A 14,607-nucleotide genomic window follows, 5' to 3' on the forward strand; every position below is an offset into this window, starting at 1 on the left:
ACTATATACATCGAAAATTTATTAGGCAATTTCGCATACGATTACAATCTCTTACCTTCTTTTTGTTGACGACCCTAAATCCTAAGATGGGACAATAATTCAAACTATTGCGGGATTAATTCAGGTCTCAGAAGGAAGAAAGGAAAGCGAGGGAAATAATATTTAGCACTGGTCAAATCAGCAATACAAATAATTATAATAATAATACAACAAACAGAATATTTTAGTTAGTGTTCTTCATGCCAGCAATCAGTGCCGACGAGGACCTAAAAAACGACCAAAACATCATTGCCATCAACGTCTATACACAAAGAACGTCACCTATTGTGCTTGAGATGACTCTTGACTAGATGTCCAGCAGCGAGTGCTGACATCAACGACAATTCACCAGCTAGCACGGCTCCGCACACCACTCGAGCCAACGAAGCGGCATTCTCACCAGGACTATCAGCATTCGGTCCATAGACGCCTAACATCTAAAATGGCAAATAAGATACGTGAAATTATAATAAACAGCGCTCTGATAACCTCGAGACAGGATCGTTGACCCGGAAGAAGAGTCCCACCACCGACTGTGCCCACTTCTATCGAAGGCATCGTGCACGTCATATAAAGGTCTTCGTTCCGGGGGCCCCACGGTTCGACGAGAGTCATACAGTTGGAACTACACACCACTTGAGCCGGATCCTTTCAACGAAGAAATAACGCGTGAAATGGAGGTTGCGACAAACGCCTTCCGTTTTACCTGTCCAGCAGCTATGAAAATCGCTGCGACAATGTTGGCCGCATGCGCATTGAAGCCTCCTATCGAGCCCGCCATGGAAGAGCCAATCAGGTTCTTGCAACAGCTCAGCTCCACCAAAGCGGGAACAGACGTCTTTAGAACCTAAGAAAACGATGCACAATAAAAACAAAAGCGCATTTTTTTTTAATGGATGCTTTACCTGCGTAACTATATTTGAAGGTATAATCGCTTCGCACACAACCGATTTTCCGCGACCCTCAATCCAATTGACAGCGGACGGCTTTTTGTCCGTGCAAAAATTTCCGCTCAGGCTAACGATCTCCATATCGGGAAAGATCTTCTGGATTTCCGCCAGTGCTTTTTCCGCTCCCTAGAATGGAATCTCACAAAGAGAAGGAGATTGTGAATAGAACTTGCCTTTGAGACCATATTCATTCCCATTGCATCGCCTGTTACTGCTTTGAAACGAATGAAAAGAAGACGTCCTCCTATTGCCGTGCTGATGCTTTGTAAGCGAGCAAACCTAGACGATGCATACTGCAATGAGACAGGACAACTTCCTTATCTCTCGGAGGTACCTGCTTGTGCTATCAAAATCGGATTTGACTTGAGCAAAGTTTTCTGGCTTTTGAAGCCAACGCTTTACCTCCCTTACCAAAGAATACTATCATTCAGTTTATCTTATATGCATTGGTGCCACATACGAAGCTAGTTTTGCTGATGGAAAACGAACGACTGGAGCTCGGGTCATTCCATCATTAACGACACTGCTAGTGACGCCGCCAGCTCTCTAAAGAAAACACGTGAAAATATGAAAGCAAAAGAAAAAATCTCCTTACTCTCAGTGCACTACAGCCCCTATTTGTGCTTGCAACGAGACATCCTTCGGTCGTAGCCATAGGAATCATGAAATCCTTTCCGTCGAGCCGAAGAGGTCCGGCAACGCCAAGGGGAACGGGCATGTATCCAATAACATTTTCGCAACACGCTCCCATAACCTGAACAATAAATGAAATCAAGGAAAAAAAGTGACTGACTCCCTCTTTACCAAAGAGTAGTCATAGCCAGCATAAGGAATGCCGTCTATGGACGAACCATTGTCCAATTTCGGTCTCGTTATCATTCGTCTAACGGCAACGCCTCTCTCAGGATTTCCCAAGTCTCGTTCGAGGTTATACGGCTGGAGGTGCTTCTTGTCGATGAGCTGAACTATTTCCGCATTCGTCAACTTGCCCACTCCCCCCTAAAAAAGAGAACATTGCTAAGAAGAGGAGGAGAAAAAAATTCGAAATTCTTACAGCTGTCTCAAATATTTCGAGACATTTCTCCACGGGTCTCGGCTCCGACGGAACCGCCGTCTCCGTCTCGGAGGCGCGCTCTTCTTCCGCGTCGCTTTCCGACTCTGATACACCGATGAGAAACGTCGACTTGCTGCCGTCGGGCGTCGACGGCACCGGCTCGTTCTCGGGGATGCTGGAGAGCGACGATTTTCGGCTCACTTCGGAGAAGTCGAGTCGCGAAAAGACGAGATTTCCGTCCGGTTTGCGCGCTTTTAGTCCGCTTGCTTGCACTTGGGCAACTGTCTCTTGATCGACGTCGGTTAGAGCGTCGTCTTGAAACGTTACGGATGGTTTCGTGTGATGCTTCGAGTCCCAGAAGAGAAATTTCGCCGTTAAAAGAAAGAAGAGGCAGATGGCGAGATACTAGAAATAAATTGTGTCTCGTTGAGAGAGCGATTTCTCTTCCTTGACTATTTTTCACCTTGTCTGGTCCAATTCCAATGAATTCCGACCAAACGCCATAATTACTGTGAAACGATGCCGTCGTCTCGCCCAAACCAGTGCCAAATCCCTTCCAGCTGTAAATGTGAACTCCAGCCAAGCCGACACTCTAAACATACGCGATGCTTATTGGCGTCTGTCACCACTATCTCTCTGCTTTGGTACCATTATCAGCTTGATGTTCTGCGATACTGGATTGTTTTTGTCTTCGTTTTCTATATCAGTCAACACGCTGGCGAGTTCGATCTGCCACGCGGGCCGTCCCGCTTGCTCGTTGTGCGACATCTAGATGTCACCTCCAATGATAATAATAGTCGCAATAGCGGAAGAATCGTACCTCGAGAAATAGAGCCAAAGCGGCCGGATAGAACGACATGAATACGATATAGTTGACAAAAATGGACAAGGCACCAAAACAACAGGCATTTGAAAGCCAAGAAATACCTAGAAGCGGAAACCGCGGTCAATCGATCCTCTTTCACGTTTCCTCGTCTACATATTTAACCTGTCAGCGTTCCGACACATATGACCAGTATCTTGACCAACGTGTCGATCGTCATGTTGGGTCCGAGCATCGATATGCCGTGCGCTATATTCTTTCTCAAATCGTCCTAAGAAAACGCGATGAAAACTTAATTATTGATTTTTCAATACGACGCAACGTGTCTTTTTTTGGAATCCAAACACATTGCATACGTATGTATGATCTCAAAAACACAACTATTTATTTTGGATGCCTTCCCCTTATCCCCTAATCAGATATCCCGTCGTCCCCATCAGGTGATGGTAGCCCCATCGCACGCGTCACGCCCTCGTCACGACCAAAACGCGTGCAGTCGGAAAAAATGCCTCCCTTTATCGTACCGTATTAGTCGAACAGAGTCCAAACTTGGCCAGAGCACCCGCCTTAGATAGATCGATAAGAAGCAAAAAGAACGGCAACGCTTGACTGAAGGCAAAAAAAAATATTTTGAGTGGGAGATCGAGGGGAGGAGGTGGGGCTTTTCTTACTTGAGACCGGTCAATTCTTTGCCAAGAAATGCGACGACGCCGGCGGAAAAAACAAAACTCGAAAAAATCGTGAAAACGCCGGCGATTCCTGAAAAATACAAAATACAATACAATACAATCGCGTTGCCGGATTTCGAACTCGCCTAAAAGATACGACGATCCGAGATCGCGTAGACTCGTGAATTGCATGTAGATGTAAAGAACGGCGAGACAATGAGTCAAACTCATGATAATCACGTCGGAACTTTGAACCTGGGGAGGGATTGGACGAATATATTCGGCTCGAAAATGAGGCGTTCGTCGCGCGCGCTCACCTCTTCGGTCGCGCCCGTCTGACAGGCGACGAGTTGGCTGCAGGCGACGCGACTCTGCGGCAGAACGAATCCCATGGAGAGCACGAAGGCGGTGAGCGTAAACGTGACGAGAATGACTTCCCAAGGATGGGACGCGCAGAAGTGACCGTGATGACGAAAGATCGATCGAAATCGCTCGGCGATTGGCGCTGAAAGAGACATGACCACGTTTTCGAAGCGCGCCTTTGTGGGAGATGGAGACGTTGGAGACGCGAGGGGGACGTACGCGATAGACGATCCCCGGAGGAGGATAGGGAAAACGCTCGCACCTTCCGTTGGACGTCCGCGGAACGCTGAATCCATTTCACAAGCGCGGGATGGAGACTGGAGTGAATCTTCGAAATGATTGCGTCGTTTTATACTGTTGGGTCATGGACCTATTTATAGGACCGAGGCGTGGTCTTTTGGTTTCTACTGTAAGTGTGTCTCCTATGAAAAAACTAAGGGGGTGACCAGTTCTTAAAGAAACGACAATCTATTGCCTATCCTTGAAATACTTGTACAATTTGGCAATGAGTGGTGGCTCAATTTTCGTCTCAATCATTCCAAACTGTCGTTGGACTCCGCTCACATTGTAAGACAGACCAAGAGCAAAAGTGACCACTCCCTAAAAGTAAGCAAGCCTGTCTACAAATCAATTATGACTTTGATGAAAATACCCTGACGCGCTGTAATTTTTCCATCCGGAAGAGCCACAGAGGCTTGCCCAGAGCCTTCGAACCAGACACGGCACGAGAATCCTAAATTTCGATAAATCGCTATAGTGAAGCAATACGGTTTCTTCAACTAACGTATCCTCCTTGATTTTTGACATCAGTGACGATGTACTAAAATCATCATCTTGTATGAGGAAATAACGTGTTCATTCTTTCACTGCACCTTTTGATTAGGCCCATATGCCACTATGGACACATCCAGATCACTGACTGACGAGGGATAGGATGCGTTAACGTGTATGAGCAAGACGTTGGAGAATTCTGCATTGAACGTGAGAGAGATTTTCATTTGATCCTTTTGGAATTCTCCTTCGACGTTGATCGGATCAGGAATGACTAAAAGAAAGCCCAAATTAATAATTAATATATCTTTTCACGGGGATCGTACTGTGAGCAAGAGTCCAATAAGTCAGCGCAGCGGTGAAATCGTTGTCCGAGCCAAAACTGCCGTCGTCCGGCACGACTTCGTCGTGAAGAGACACAGGTTTCGCTAGACTGCTCACGTACGAAGGTTTCTGCCATTTCTCCTCAGGAATCGTCTCGGGTCTAGCAGCGTTGACAGCTAGTGCAATTCATTTTTTAGCTAAAGGACAATGCTACGCAGTTCCTATACTATACCTGTGTTCACGTCCATCAGTATCTCTTCAATTCGCTTCAGTTTTCCAACGTGCTGAAGGAAATAAGTCATAAAGATTCCGTTGTCCTCCGCATAACGCTTGCTTTCGTACGCCTCGTACTGGGGATTACTGCAGGAGTGATCACATTCACAAACAAGACAAAAGAAAACGAGAACAAAAACTTGCCAAGCGTAAGATATGATCGTGTTTGCGTTGTTCTGCAAGCTCTCCCGCATCCTGGGCTCTCCCATCTCACTCTGATCCTCACGCGGCTTTCGACACATGTCGAGAATCAAGAAATTCAACGTCGTATCGCGATCCTGCATCATTTTCAAGACCGACTGCGCCTTGACGCACTCCTGAAGCGAGAATCCCTCGTGCGCGTCGACGGGCACGAGATAATTCTCCCCGTTCTCCTCGAAGCCGTGACCGGCGAAGTAGAAGAGCGCGTAGACGCCGCGAACGAGAAGACGCTTTAGAAACAAGAACGCCTGCTCCATTTCGTCCTTCGACGCGTCGATGAGAGTGACGCACTGGAAGCCGAGCGACGTGAGTTCGCCGGCGAGCGACGCGACGTCGTTGTGCGGTTGACGAAGTCGCGTCAATTCGGCCGCCTGGTATCGCTGATTGCCGATGAGCAGTGCCACCTTTCCGCGGCATTTTCCAAATTGGATTTCTACGCGGAATTCGGATAGGGGGGAGAAAAAAACTGAAGAAGAATCAACCGTTGCGTACCTTCGGGAGGCGCGACGTCTACGTCGGGAGCCAACGGCGGAACTACAGAGATCGATAAAGAAATTTGAAAATAATTTCAAATACTTAGACTCTCACCGATATCTACGAACAGCGGCTGAGGCACGAGACTCGAGCCTTCGATGAACTTGCACGAGTACGTGCCGAAGTCTTCGCGTTTGACTTGCAATGTGAACTCTTTCGAACGGGGATCGGGAAGCATGTCCTCGTTCTTGAACCAGAGCGCGGGAGACGGGACGGAGGAGGAGCAGCGCATTGTCACTTTGCGACCGAGATACCTCTCGGAAATCTTGAAAGACTCTAGAAACGCCGTCACAGGTGCAAAGTATTTTTGACAAAATGCTAGTAGCCTCACCTTGCTGGGCCCCCAGGCCTGGTGCGGAGTTCACTAGAGATAAGCCATAATTTACTCTACTACATATATAAAGTGAAACATTTATAATCCTTACCGACTTGAACGATGGCTTGGTTAGAAAGTGTCGTGCCGAAACTGTTGGAGACCTTGCAGAAATAATTGCCGGAGTGCAACTGCTGAACGGGACTCAGAAGAAATTCCATTCCCTGTCTGCTGACGATTTCTCGACCGTTCTTGTACCACTGATACGATATGGGCTCTTGACCGTGTGCGGCGCAAGTCAGCAAATAATCGCCGCCCGCCGGAATCGACGTCGATCGCGGATGAACGGTAATTATCGGACCTCCAACATCTAATAAAAGTTATACTTTTTTAAAATTGACGTTTGTTGTCACTGTGATTCTCTCTACTTGACTGCTCTGAGACGACGGTCGGAGTCGGATCTTGCTCCTGCAAGGTTGGCGGCTTTGACGACACTCGAACTTCGACCCAGTTCGAAAAGGCGTGCGAGTGCTTGTTCATTGCTCGACAGCAGTACTGGCCGTTGTGATGGGGTTTCGCTTTCTTGAACGTCAATCGTCGTTCCTTGACGCCTTCGACTTCGCCGGTTATTTCGGTAACCGGTTCCTTGCCTTTGAACCACTTGTATTGGGGAAAAGGCAAGCCTGTCGCTTGGCATTCCAGCTGAATTTCGCTGTCCTCCGGTCCAATGCTACTCGTAATGCTCGGATGCTTGATTATCATTGGACCCTCTAAAATTATAGATGTGAATGCTTGTTTGCGTCCTATCTGTTTTGCTGTTCAAGTCGCTTTGTTTTTAGAGAAATTAAGACTATGATACCCAATATCCCCTGGTTTCAGTGTATTAATAACTGAAACGTGGCGGAATGTTTGGGGAGTGGTCAGCAATATTTTGTACCGGATGCACTAGCAGGAAAAACGTTTGGGTCACGTGACAAACACTAGTAGAATTCCGCGATTACGTAATCAGGAAAAAATTCGGGGGAGGACGCGCTTTCCCCAGACTTCCTCGGGGGTTCAAGAATTTAGATTGACGACAAAAAAAACGGTTATGTTCAAATAAACCTCGACCGACCCTCGACAAGATGTTAACATAAACAAACGATAAGATTCCTCGAGGAATAAAGGTCAGCGGACAAGGTCACCAAGGGTTCGTGAGGTCACGCCCTCGCGGAGAAAAAAACAACGAACGTTCTAAATCAAGCCCTTGGCGTCTATCTCTCCCACTATTACACCCCAAAAGACCCAGATCGACGCCAGATCGACGTGAAAAAGGCATTTAGACTCTTTTCGTAGACCCTTTTCGAAGAGCGTTTCCTCCCCTCCCCCCACCTTGAGGCTTCACAAGGAAAAGACCCTCTTCGCATTCGATTCGTTCGAGATAGGAGACGAGCTGTTCGACGGTTCGCCCGCGAAAGCCCATGTCGGTGAGAACTTCGTAAGCGGGGCTCCCGCCGAGGCGCATCGACGCGAGACGGAAAGTGCCGACTTGGGTCGAGTTGTAGGTGCCGTCCGGCATTTTGCTGATGAGCGTCTCCCATCCCGGCTTTCCGTTTGCGCTCATTACGTCGAGAATTGCCGAGAGTTTGTTGAGCGTGTGGAAAGGGAGATCGCGAATGAGTCTGGGACGGTTTTCGGTCGACGTTGACGACATTGCGAGACGAGAGGAAAACGTCGAATGCGTGCGCGTGAATCGCGTTGGAGAAAATGACGGGGAACGAACGGACAGCGCAGTGCGGTGGAGCGGAAAGCGAAAACACGGGCAGTCTGAAACAGGTGACGTCACGGGTAAGTCCCTCCTGGAGGTGTACGGTCGGGAGATATCCGGTCAGAGTCGGATGCATACAGTGCTGACATAGATTCTACAAAACCAATAATAAGAAATGCAAGTGATTACACATGACCTGTGTGACGTATGAAGATCCGCACCGACCAGAGTCACGAACCCAATGGATAGCGACGAGTTTCGACGGCGAGGCAAGGAGATGATAGACGCTATCGCGGACTATCACGACTCTATACGAGATCGGCGACCTCTGGCGGATGTCACTCCTGGCTATCTCCAAGAGCTGTTGCCTCGTGTGGCTCCCGAGCAGCCAGAGCAGTGGGACGACGTTTTCAAAGACATCGAGCGCGCCATTATGCCAGGAGTGAGAAACGAAACGGTGTCTATGAAAACATATCAGCGATTCGCGCACGGTGTCATTTAGGTCACCCATTGGCATCATCCTCAATTTCATGCCTATTATCCTGCGGGCTTTTCTTATCCGTCTCTGCTTGGAGAAATGCTCTGCGATGCAATCGGGTGCGTCGGATTCTCTTGGGTGAGCATACAAATTTTTGTATCTAAGATAAGCAAATGACTCATGTAAACTTAGATCGCTTCACCGGCATGCACTGAACTCGAAACGATTGTCTTAGATTGGCTCGGTAACTAAGCGATCCGGATCTTGTAGTACACAGAAGAGGTAGGGCATGCTTCTAGGAAAGGCGCTGGGGCTTCCTGAAGCATTTCTAACAAACGAATCGGATGCATCGGGAAAACCACAGTGCGGCGGAGGAGTTATTCAGGTTCTCTAATAAAGTATCAGACATAGCGAGTGTGATACTGTGGCGTTTTTCTAACAGGGATCAGCGAGCGAGGCGCTTCTGGTGGGTGTGCTAGCCGCTCGAACTAGAAGCGTAAAAAAACTCCAGGAGAAAGATCCTAGTCTTTCCGTACAGCAAGCGATGGACAAACTCATAGCCTATGCCTCAGATCACGTTAGTAGAAAAGAGTTTAAAAACGCTCTCCTACTCTAGTCTACTTTTTTAGGTACACTCTGCCTTTCAGAAAGGCGGCTTGCTTGCGGGAGTGAGAACGCGTACCCTGCCCACAGATGACGAGTTCTCTCTCCGTGGAGACAGTTTGAAGCAGGCCATCGAGGAGGACATCAAAGCGGGATTTGTCCCATGCTTTGTAGGTCGTATTTTATACCCGATTGATCTGAGATTGACGAATAGGTGTGTGCAACATTGGGAACTACGTCATTCTGCTCATTTGATAATCTCCCCGAAATTGGGCCTATTTGTGAGTTGCAATGAATACGCATGTACATCTATGAGCTAGGCCATTGTTAGGCCAAGAGAATGATGTATGGCTACACATTGATGCGGCGTATGCTGGAGGTGCATTGATCTGCCCGGAATTTAGACACTTTGGAAATGGTATTGAGGTCAGCAAATGATTTTCAAGAACTACAATTTAGTTAAACCACTCCGACTATTAGTTTGCAGATTCATTCAATTTCAATGCTCACAAGTGGTTTCTCACTAATTTCGACTGCTCTTGTATGTGGTGAGTATTTCCTAGGCAGTCGGTAAGACTACGGTATCTCTTTCTGTTGTAAAGGGTGAAAAACAGAGCTCCTCTAATTACTGCAATGTCTCCCATCACTACTCCTGCATTTCTGAGAAATGCGGCGTCAGAAACAGGTTAGATCAATTTTATCCGCACATCACTTTTAATTAATTTTTTTTCTGAAGGCTTGGTTACCGATTACATGGTACGTGTATGTGTGTGTGCGTGGCTGTTTGGCTAAATAACTGTGTAGCATTGGGAAATTCCTCTTGGAAGACGATTCCGCTCGCTCAAGCTGTGGTTTGTACTGCGTCTCTTCGGAATCACTGGCATTCAGAATCACATCAGAAAAGTTGGATCACGATAGATGCTCTTTGACTAACTCTCTGAGTTGCCGTACTAAATAGCACATTGAGCTTGCAAAACGGTTTGAATCTTACATGAAAAATGACAATCGTTTCCGAATTGTTGGCAAGAGACATTTAGGACTCGTGTGTTTTCAGCTAAAAGCAGTACAGTACATTTAAGCGACAGAGCCTGAATGCTCAATTACAGGCCGCTGTTTTTCCTAGGGCGACGACGAGCTGAACAGAAAATTGCTGAAACAGCTCAACGCTTCGGGAAAACTTCACCTCGTCTCCACAGAACTCGAAGGAAAAGCCGTTCTTCGATTCGTGATTTGCTCAGCTCAAACAGAAGAAAAAGACGTCGACTTTTCGTGGCAAGTGATCAGCCAGACAACAACAGCCATTCTTTCAAGAAAGAAAAAAGAAGACGAAGGACTGAGCAAACAACATCAGTAGACATTCTTTCAAGTACTCAGTCTGTAATCATGGCTTACTCTGTACGTGTGCGTTTGTTATTCTTATTTGTTATTCGAGCTTTAGACCCCTAAATTTTATCTGATGATGCTTCTAGTGACGTCATGCTGGGGGGATCTGTCCTGTCGTCAGTGTCGTCACGTGAAAGTAAACGGTGAAAGTCAAACGCAAGTGTCTCTTCGTATTGATGGATAGCGACGAGTTTCGGCGGCGAGGAAAAGAGATGATAGACGCAATCGCTGACTATCATGACTCTATACGAGATCGTCCACCTCTGGCGAACGTCAATCCCGGTTATCTTCGAGATTTGTTGCCCCGCGCTGCTCCCGAGCAGCCAGAGCAGTGGGACGACCTTGTCAAAGACATCGAGCGTACTATTATGCCAGGCGTAAGAAAAGACATGGTCTCATGATCCACCGGCACGTGACTCCTGTGCAGATAACCCATTGGCATCATCCTCAATTTCATGCTTACTATCCTACGGGTTTTTCTTACCCATCTCTGCTTGGAGAAATGCTCTGCCAAGCGATTGGATGCATTGGATTCTCCTGGGTTAGCATATGCAATCTTTCATCATCTTTTCCAAGAAATTGTTTTAGATCGCTTCACCAGCAAGTACAGAACTTGAAATCATTGTCTTAGATTGGCTGGGTAACCGCCCCGAATCTTACCATATGTTGACGTATAGCACGCTCCTAGGAAAGGCACTTGGGCTTCCTGAAGCTTTCCTAACAAGTGATGCATCAGGAAAACCACAGCACGGCGGAGGAGTCATTCAGGTTCTATGAAATACATAAGACGTCAGAGACACTATCTTTGTAACAGGGAACAGCGAGTGAGACGCTTCTGGTGGGTGTGCTAGCCGCTCGAACTAGAAGCGTCAAAAAACTCCAGGAGAAAAATCCCAGTCTTTCCGTACAGCAAGCGATGGACAAACTCGTAGCCTATGCCTCAGATCACGTTAGTAGCAAAGAGTTAAAATTTCCCACTGTACTGTCTACTTTTTTAGGTGCATTCTGCCTTTCAGAAAGGCGGTTCGCTTGCCGGAGTGAGAACGCGTACCCTGCCCACCGATGACGAGTTCTCTCTCCGTGGAGACAGTTTGAAGCAGGCCATTGAGGAGGATATCAAAGCGGGATTTGTCCCATGCTTTGTAAATCGTATTTTACCCGGGTTTAGTTAATTGATCTGAGATTGACGAGTAGGTTTGCGCGACATTAGGAACTACTTCATTCTGCTCATTTGATAATCTCACTGAAATTGGGCCTATTTGTGAGTTGGGTAGATACGTACGTACACGTAAACGCTAGGTCATTGTTAGGCCAAGAAAATGATGTATGGCTACACGTTGATGCTGCCTACGCTGGAAGTGCATTAATCTGCCCGGAATTTAGACACTTTGCAAATGGTGCTGAGGTGCAGTAGGCAAACAATTTTTCGCAAACTACAATTTAGTTATTGCGCTCCGCGAGCTATAGTTTGCCGATTCATTCAATTTCAATGCTCACAAGTGGTTTCTCACTAATTTCGACTGCTCTTGTATGTGGTGAGTATGTGTACGTAGCTTATGTAGGAAGGAAAAATGTCTCCGCGTTTTCAAGGGTGAAAAATAGAGCTGCCCTAATTACTGCAATGTCTCCAACCGCTACTCCAGCATTTCTGCAAAATGCAGCGTCGGAAACAGGTCGGATTAATTAAAAGTCGTACTTTAGGCTTCTTCACTTAAAAATCAATTCTTTTTTAAATAAAGGCTTGGTTATAGACTACATGGTACGTAGGTGGATAGACGGGTGGGATATGGCTAAATACCTGTGTAGCACTGGCAAGTGCCTCTTGGAAGACGATTCCGCTCTCTCAAGTTGTGGTTTGTACTGCGTCTCTTCGGAATCACTGGCATTCAGAATCACATTAGAAAAGTTGGTCTCCACAATCCCTTAATTAAATCAATTGTGAGACGTTGTGTCCTTTCGATAGCATGTTGAGCTAGCGAAGAGGTTTGAATCTTACATTGTCAACGACGACCGTTTCCAAATTGTTGCTAAGAGGCATTTAGGGCTAGTGTGCTTTCAGCTAAAAGTAGGCAATTTTAGCCGCGGTCCGCAATGGCCCACCTTTCTCTTTCTAGGGTGACGACGAACTAAACAGAGAACTGTTGAAGCAACTAAACGCTTCGGGAAAACTTCACCTTGTCTCTACGGAGCTCGAAGGAAAAACTGTTCTTCGAGTGGCAATTTGCTCGGCTCAAACGGAAGAAAAAGACATCGACTTTTCTTGGCAACTTATCAGCCAGACAGCAAAAGACGTTCTTTCAGGAGACGAAGAAGAACCGAGCAAAATCAGTGGATCTGATTGACCTTTTCTAGCCTGACGGACCCGTTTTTTTTCCCCTGTGTGTGTGTATTGTACATGTATGTGCTAGTAAAACCGAAGCGCTTATTCGTAGCGCTAATCGTTTAGCGACACGACGACAGCAATCCAGAGACGACTCTTACGTATTCTAGAAGTTCGATCGATCAGACAAGGCAGTAGTACTCCACACTAAATATCTCACCATCGGGATTATTATAGAAGATGCAATTATTAGCACAGGTGAAAGGATTCGTGTCCCAAACAGTCGATCCGCACGGACAGAGAGGTGGAAATTCAATCTTTTTCATGGCCATCTTTTCCTTCAACGTCTGTCGCATAGCCAAAACGTACCTTTTAACACCAGTACCGGATGCCAATAGGTCGTGAAAAAAACCCGTGAGCTTATCACCTTTCGGTATCTTTGGCCTTTTGAAGCCTCGCTTGTCTGTCTCTGAGCGTTTCGTAAACGCGATTTCTCTCGCTTCTCTCTGACTTGCGTATCTATATGTACGTGTTAGAGAGCACTATTACATAATTCCGCACTGTGCACCTCGTTGACGGGGAGTCCCGTCATATCGTCAATGTCGTCTGGATAAAAGTACGCTTTCGTTAGCGCTTCTCTTTCCTCTTCTCTTTCTCGTTTCAATCTAACGTACAGGAAATCGCGGTTTTTGTTTCTTAATTAATTAATTGAAGTAGCAATCGACTTACTGAGCAATTTGCTTCTGTTCTTTCTTCATTGCTTGTCTTTGTTTTACCTGAGCTCGTTCGAGATTCATAAAATGACGACGAGACTGGGCCATCATATTCTCGTCCTACAATTAAAGTTTAAGCTACCAACGGACAGAAATGCCCCAGCAACTACCTTTTGCTCAATTGCTGTCTGTCCTTGCTCTCTAGATCCCACGCACTTTCCCGTGTATATACTCAGGGGCCTTGAAAAAACGGCCACTCCGTCTTCGGACTCTTCGCGCCCCTGCGCGAACGTCTCACGCAACGGCGCGCCAGCAGGCGTGACAGCATCTTTCCATGAGCCACCAGGTAAGTCAGACTATAGCCCATTGAAAATATATAATTAAAATTAATTGATTTATTGCAACCTGATTTCCCCGTCTTTTTGAGAGAAGATCGCCTCTTGCTTTCAATTTCAACGTCATCTGACGACACGCTCAAAATTCGACGGGTGCAATGGAAAAAAAGTATTCAAATTACTTGGGATTTGTGAGGCGACAGAGACACGACCTTCCCGTCTCCCTCGCTCTCTTTTGTTTCCATTGCCTCTCCGACGTCTCTTCCTTTTCTTCGCTTTACCTGCGTGGACAAATTTAAAATGGCCGTCTCGTGCCCGTCGTGATTAGGTTTTTTGCCTTTCGAAGAGGTTTTTGCGATTTCTTTTCCGCGCTGTCGTTTCTTTCCTGCTCGTCGAGCGATCGTGTGTCCGCCTAGACGGGTATTCGAGACAAGAGCCGCTGTTTGGCGAGCCCTACATGATGTTCAGGATAAACGCAGCGATGTTTGGCTTCGTGCCAGGCGATGTAGTTCTGTACGGAGCGCGGACGGAAGGAGAGGTCTTCCATTCTTGCGTTTGAAAACATCGCATCCGGGTAATACATGTAGGCGCCAATGAATAATAATTGAATTTGCTCACAATTATTTTTGGCAGCAATTTATCATTTTTTTCAGCCGTGCTACCTCTTATTTCAGCTACGCTATTTGCATCAGAGATCAGCTTAGAAAAGTACCTG

At 46.7% G+C, this 14,607-nt stretch overlaps 5 protein-coding genes across 7 annotated transcripts; 2 read left to right on the plus strand and 3 right to left on the minus strand.

Moving 5' to 3' along the window:
• Positions 1-137: 137 nt before the first annotated feature.
• Positions 138-4,285, minus strand: LOC136192099 (3-hydroxy-3-methylglutaryl-coenzyme A reductase-like). 2 transcript variants are annotated; one of them, XM_065980607.1, is made up of 20 exons: positions 4,160-4,285; positions 3,852-4,039; positions 3,681-3,789; positions 3,538-3,625; positions 3,391-3,475; positions 3,032-3,137; positions 2,864-2,970; positions 2,692-2,811; positions 2,507-2,635; positions 2,044-2,448; positions 1,794-1,988; positions 1,585-1,743; positions 1,450-1,535; positions 1,324-1,395; positions 1,163-1,268; positions 945-1,115; positions 746-886; positions 529-687; positions 322-476; positions 138-266 (listed from the first exon to the last, which is right to left on the minus strand). In XM_065980607.1, exons 1-20 carry the CDS (start codon positions 4,191-4,193, stop codon positions 224-226), a joined length of 2,658 nt encoding a protein of 885 aa, XP_065836679.1. In that variant the 5' UTR covers positions 4,194-4,285; the 3' UTR covers positions 138-223. The 2 variants fall into 2 exon arrangements, with proteins under 2 accessions (XP_065836679.1, XP_065836680.1); XM_065980608.1 differs by lacking the exon at positions 4,160-4,285 and adding an exon at positions 4,117-4,135.
• LOC136192100 (mucosa-associated lymphoid tissue lymphoma translocation protein 1-like) lies at positions 4,233-8,665 on the minus strand. Its single transcript, XM_065980610.1, has 13 exons — positions 7,685-8,665; positions 6,742-7,083; positions 6,426-6,683; positions 6,332-6,364; positions 6,055-6,276; positions 5,959-6,000; positions 5,410-5,899; positions 5,225-5,352; positions 4,995-5,168; positions 4,770-4,942; positions 4,682-4,717; positions 4,550-4,630; positions 4,233-4,497 (listed from the first exon to the last, which is right to left on the minus strand). The coding sequence occupies exons 1-13, from the start codon at positions 8,004-8,006 to the stop codon at positions 4,366-4,368; spliced, it is 2,433 nt and encodes an 810-aa protein (XP_065836682.1). The 5' UTR covers positions 8,007-8,665; the 3' UTR covers positions 4,233-4,365.
• Positions 7,480-10,593, plus strand: LOC136192101 (aromatic-L-amino-acid decarboxylase-like). 2 transcript variants are annotated; one of them, XM_065980612.1, is made up of 14 exons: positions 7,480-8,502; positions 8,563-8,676; positions 8,731-8,782; positions 8,838-8,923; positions 8,981-9,115; positions 9,168-9,311; positions 9,356-9,422; positions 9,473-9,567; positions 9,622-9,689; positions 9,744-9,826; positions 9,878-9,897; positions 9,946-10,044; positions 10,100-10,209; positions 10,265-10,422. In XM_065980612.1, exons 1-14 carry the CDS (start codon positions 8,302-8,304, stop codon positions 10,278-10,280), a joined length of 1,290 nt encoding a protein of 429 aa, XP_065836684.1. In that variant the 5' UTR covers positions 7,480-8,301; the 3' UTR covers positions 10,281-10,422. The 2 variants fall into 2 exon arrangements, with proteins under 2 accessions (XP_065836684.1, XP_065836683.1); XM_065980611.1 differs by having other exon boundaries at positions 7,483-8,502; positions 10,100-10,204; positions 10,265-10,593.
• A 47-nt stretch (positions 10,594-10,640) lies between these two features.
• On the plus strand, positions 10,641-12,949 carry LOC136192102 (aromatic-L-amino-acid decarboxylase-like). Its single transcript, XM_065980613.1, has 14 exons — positions 10,641-10,901; positions 10,952-11,065; positions 11,113-11,164; positions 11,213-11,292; positions 11,339-11,473; positions 11,523-11,666; positions 11,719-11,785; positions 11,835-11,929; positions 11,992-12,059; positions 12,115-12,197; positions 12,264-12,283; positions 12,331-12,429; positions 12,488-12,589; positions 12,639-12,949. Exons 1-14 carry the CDS (start codon positions 10,701-10,703, stop codon positions 12,864-12,866), a joined length of 1,488 nt encoding a protein of 495 aa, XP_065836685.1. The 5' UTR covers positions 10,641-10,700; the 3' UTR covers positions 12,867-12,949.
• LOC136192103 (uncharacterized) lies at positions 12,674-14,453 on the minus strand. Its single transcript, XM_065980614.1, has 10 exons — positions 14,350-14,453; positions 14,230-14,304; positions 14,075-14,173; positions 13,963-14,019; positions 13,728-13,913; positions 13,574-13,677; positions 13,413-13,509; positions 13,272-13,363; positions 13,065-13,213; positions 12,674-13,010 (listed from the first exon to the last, which is right to left on the minus strand). The coding sequence occupies exons 1-10, from the start codon at positions 14,437-14,439 to the stop codon at positions 12,967-12,969; spliced, it is 993 nt and encodes a 330-aa protein (XP_065836686.1). The 5' UTR covers positions 14,440-14,453; the 3' UTR covers positions 12,674-12,966.
• Between the last annotated feature and the right edge of the window lie 154 nt (positions 14,454-14,607).

This window comes from Oscarella lobularis, chromosome 10, assembly GCF_947507565.1.
Source record: "Oscarella lobularis chromosome 10, ooOscLobu1.1, whole genome shotgun sequence".
In the NCBI taxonomy this organism is placed as follows: domain Eukaryota; kingdom Metazoa; phylum Porifera; class Homoscleromorpha; order Homosclerophorida; family Oscarellidae; genus Oscarella; species Oscarella lobularis.

What these genes read in the sequence shown, in the direction of transcription:
- LOC136192099 (XM_065980607.1), bottom strand. Translation starts at nt 4,193, where the DNA reads ATGGATTCAGCGTTCCGCGGACGTCCAACGGAAG. An exon ending in AGAACATCAAGCTGATAATG is followed by an intron (nt 2,636 to 2,691) that starts GTACCAAAGCAG and finishes GCGTATGTTTAG; the next exon opens with AGTGTCGGCTTGGCTGGAGT. An exon ending in GTCAACGATCCTGTCTCGAG is followed by an intron (nt 477 to 528) that starts GTTATCAGAGCG and finishes TTGCCATTTTAG; the next exon opens with ATGTTAGGCGTCTATGGACC.
- LOC136192100 (XM_065980610.1), bottom strand. Translation starts at nt 8,006, where the DNA reads ATGTCGTCAACGTCGACCGAAAACCGTCCCAGACTCATTCGCGATCTC. An exon ending in AGACGTCGCGCCTCCCGAAG is followed by an intron (nt 5,900 to 5,958) that starts GTACGCAACGGT and finishes AATTCCGCGTAG; the next exon opens with AAATCCAATTTGGAAAATGC. An exon ending in CATATGGGCCTAATCAAAAG is followed by an intron (nt 4,718 to 4,769) that starts GTGCAGTGAAAG and finishes TGATGATTTTAG; the next exon opens with TACATCGTCACTGATGTCAA.
- LOC136192101 (XM_065980611.1), top strand. Translation starts at nt 8,302, where the DNA reads ATGGATAGCGACGAGTTTCGACGGCGAGGCAAGGAGATGATAGACGCT. An exon ending in CGGGATTTGTCCCATGCTTT is followed by an intron (nt 9,312 to 9,355) that starts GTAGGTCGTATT and finishes ATTGACGAATAG; the next exon opens with GTGTGTGCAACATTGGGAAC. An exon ending in AAATGCGGCGTCAGAAACAG is followed by an intron (nt 9,827 to 9,877) that starts GTTAGATCAATT and finishes TTTTTTCTGAAG; the next exon opens with GCTTGGTTACCGATTACATG.
- LOC136192102 (XM_065980613.1), top strand. Translation starts at nt 10,701, where the DNA reads ATGGATAGCGACGAGTTTCGGCGGCGAGGAAAAGAGATGATAGACGCA. An exon ending in AGCGTACTATTATGCCAGGC is followed by an intron (nt 10,902 to 10,951) that starts GTAAGAAAAGAC and finishes ACTCCTGTGCAG; the next exon opens with ATAACCCATTGGCATCATCC. An exon ending in TAGTGTGCTTTCAGCTAAAA is followed by an intron (nt 12,590 to 12,638) that starts GTAGGCAATTTT and finishes TTCTCTTTCTAG; the next exon opens with GGTGACGACGAACTAAACAG.
- LOC136192103 (XM_065980614.1), bottom strand. Translation starts at nt 14,439, where the DNA reads ATGGAAGACCTCTCCTTCCGTCCGCGCTCCGTACAGAACTACATCGCC. An exon ending in AGACAGCAATTGAGCAAAAG is followed by an intron (nt 13,678 to 13,727) that starts GTAGTTGCTGGG and finishes CTTTAATTGTAG; the next exon opens with GACGAGAATATGATGGCCCA. An exon ending in GAACAGAAGCAAATTGCTCA is followed by an intron (nt 13,510 to 13,573) that starts GTAAGTCGATTG and finishes CCTGTACGTTAG; the next exon opens with ATTGAAACGAGAAAGAGAAG.